The sequence below is a fragment of the Diachasma alloeum genome, unplaced genomic scaffold (genome assembly GCF_001412515.2).
Source record: "Diachasma alloeum isolate Michigan unplaced genomic scaffold, Dall2.0 Dall_scaffold_02533, whole genome shotgun sequence".
Classification (NCBI taxonomy): Eukaryota; Metazoa; Arthropoda; class Insecta; order Hymenoptera; family Braconidae; genus Diachasma; species Diachasma alloeum.
This window is the reverse complement of record NW_021682252.1, coordinates 1-2844: the sequence shown is the minus strand read 5'-3', so window position 1 is coordinate 2844 and position 2844 is coordinate 1. Positions and strand designations below refer to the sequence as shown.

At 35.0% G+C, this 2844-nt stretch overlaps 1 protein-coding gene across 1 annotated transcript; it reads right to left on the bottom strand.

Annotated features, from left to right (window-relative positions):
• Nucleotides 1-49: 49 nt before the first annotated feature.
• Nucleotides 50-1704, bottom strand: LOC107046858. Its single transcript, XM_015269580.1, has 5 exons — nucleotides 1521-1704; nucleotides 1103-1448; nucleotides 756-1025; nucleotides 584-658; nucleotides 50-475 (listed from the first exon to the last, which is right to left on the bottom strand). Exons 1-4 carry the CDS (start codon nucleotides 1695-1697, stop codon nucleotides 636-638), a joined length of 816 nt encoding a protein of 271 aa, XP_015125066.1. The 5' UTR covers nucleotides 1698-1704; the 3' UTR covers nucleotides 50-475; nucleotides 584-635.
• Between the last annotated feature and the right edge of the window lie 1140 nt (nucleotides 1705-2844).

Below are 2844 nucleotides of genomic sequence, written 5' to 3'. Positions count from 1 at the left end.
GTAAGAAAACTTTTTATTCTCAACATTTCCAAATTTCAGCTTACAATATATTATGAATGACATCAGTATTAGAATAATCAGTCATATCAATCAATAATCCCATCTATGTCATCCCCACTGACGACTGAGAGAAAGATAATATTTTGAAACAATATTAAATTGATTATCTTATGAAATAAATATTGTTCTGTCCATCATAAATTGCACGATATAGTATTATTAAACTCCGACAAATGTTTATTTTCCTTTCAATCGTTATCTCAATCAACCGAGTTTTAATCAATCCGTCGGAAAGCAGTAACAATTTGATTACACTTATGGCAAACAATGTTCAAATTGTCATGTTGAGCCATCAGATTGATAATTCCATTGAGACAGTTGTCGCATGAGGACCAATGCCAGCAAGGTGTAGACACAATATTTGCAACCTTCTTGGCTTCGCAAAGTGTGCAACGGTATATGTCTAGACAGCGCACTAAGAATTACCGGGAAATAAGAGAAAAATGGTTAAAATCATCAATAAAATAATCCAGTTATGATTGTAATTTTACTATTGAAATGGCTCGTAAAGTAAAATACTTACATACTAAGAGGTTATCACCAACTACGGGAATGACCTCCTCAAGAATTTGAAGTTATGGAATTCCAAATATGTTGACTAAAATAGAAAAAAAAATCATATTAACTATTCTTGCACAATCATTAAATTATATATGATTCATAGTGTGTATTACTTGATAATTCTCTAAACATACCAATTTCTTGATAAGTCAAATCATTTTGAAACATAGCCAGTTGTCCAGGTTCGCAGATGACAAATTTTTTGCCGAATCCACCGAGAATATGACTTGTTGCAGTTAAAAATTTTGCATTATCCAGTTCATTACGGTCGTACATTTGCCAAGCAGTTTCAATGAGTTCATCGCGTACTATGTACTGGTGTTCTCGTGGGCGTCGCACACTTCTTCCTCGTTGTAATGATAAGATTTCAATTCTTGTAATCTTCTGTAGTTTCAGGAGTTTCTCTGTAATGGAGAAAAAGTAGGAGCTTAGCTGGGCTTTACAAGTTTCTTAATAATAACTATTTTTACATATTCATTACCGATAAATGTCCATATATTTGGATGAAGGCCAATTCGGAGTGTTAACACACGGTGATACGACTCAATAGCATTATTTGTTCGTTCGTGGAATCCGAATACAGAGAAATTGGCAGGCTTCACAGTGTTAATCCACCATCGTCGATAGTATCTCAAGAATCCATCAAAGTACAGTAAGATATCTCGTTCCGTTTCATTAATAAGATTCTGGAAAGCTTCGTTGATAGCTGTTGGTTCCAATAATGCAAGACCCATAATTCGTCGGTAGAAAAGAAAGCCTCGTGGCCACTCTTTGAGATTCTGATATGCTTTCTTCCCATTCAATTTTATGAATCTTTTAGTTAAACACTGGTAAAATTGATACATTTCTTATTAATAAAAATTTGTCGAACATGCTAGCGTAGTCTCAGATAGTCTTACCTGAAGATAATGGAAATAACATCGTTTAATAACACAACCACGAAAAACGATCCTGATTGCTGAACGTAGAGCTCTTTCAAAATCGACAGTGGCACTTTGGGGCATCCAGTTGTCTCCAATAGTGAGTTTGAGATATCTAAATACTGCCAAAAAAGCTCCTACAGTCTTTCGCTCCATGAATGCCCATGCCATTGGTTCATACTGGTAAAAAATTATCAACAGTTGAATGGAAATACATGTGAGGAATCCAATAGACAATTAATTCGGATTATAAATAGTATTTTACCGTATCGTCAATTTTCCCCATTATTGTTAGGAATTGGAGTATGTTTAAACGTTGGGCACACTTTGAACATGTTGCATCAATAAGTAATTCTCGAGGTTGAAGAGCTCTTACCAAGTTGATATCAACGAATACGACTGATTTGGAATTATCAGCACCTCGAACCGTCTGTATACTCATAACTCCACCATCATAATGAGTATACTTTTCTCTCCAGCGGACATCATTCGCGGATTGAGCCATATCAGCTAGTGAATGCGGTTGGCGTAGACGAGAATCTCTGAGCCACTGTTTCATTTTATGTTCAATTGATACGAAAGGACATATAACACTAGCTTCTGCATTCCTGAGAAAGATAATTGAGTCAAGTTGACCCCTGCTTGATACCATAAAGGGAATGTCTCTGAGTTAAAATATAAATTCGGCATATGCAGTCTCCCTGCTTTCATGATAAATAAATACCTGCTTGCAACATCATCATAAATCAATCTTAATTTTCCTGATGATGATTGACTTCCAACTTACGCATGTAACAACTCTTCGAATTCATAAATAAGCTGTTTATCATCATTTTGTATACACTTATGGGCTTTTGTTAATGTGAATTGCCCAGATGCGGTTAGATTTGCTGTAGCCGGACATCGAGACATGCCTCTGGATTCCTTGCACACGAGATATCTGGACAAAGAGTAATATGATTAAAGAATCAAACATTGATTCTCATATAGGCAGTGGAACATGATCCATTTATTTACTATAAATCCACTGACACTTACTTTGTTCCTTTGTCTGTAGTCCTCTTCACCCAATAAAATTTCCTATTGCGCTGTATTAATCTGTCATCATTATTTCGGTGATGAAACATGTTTTTTTGCCCGATTAATGAACTATCTAGCAGATAAATTGAAGTATGAACTATCATTCATGTGCGACAACTACACGCGGATGTTTCGATTATTATTTCATTACTCTTTTGTTAGATTCCGCTTGAAAAAATGGATATTATATAATATTTTCAGAATCTTAGTGTATTATGAAGAT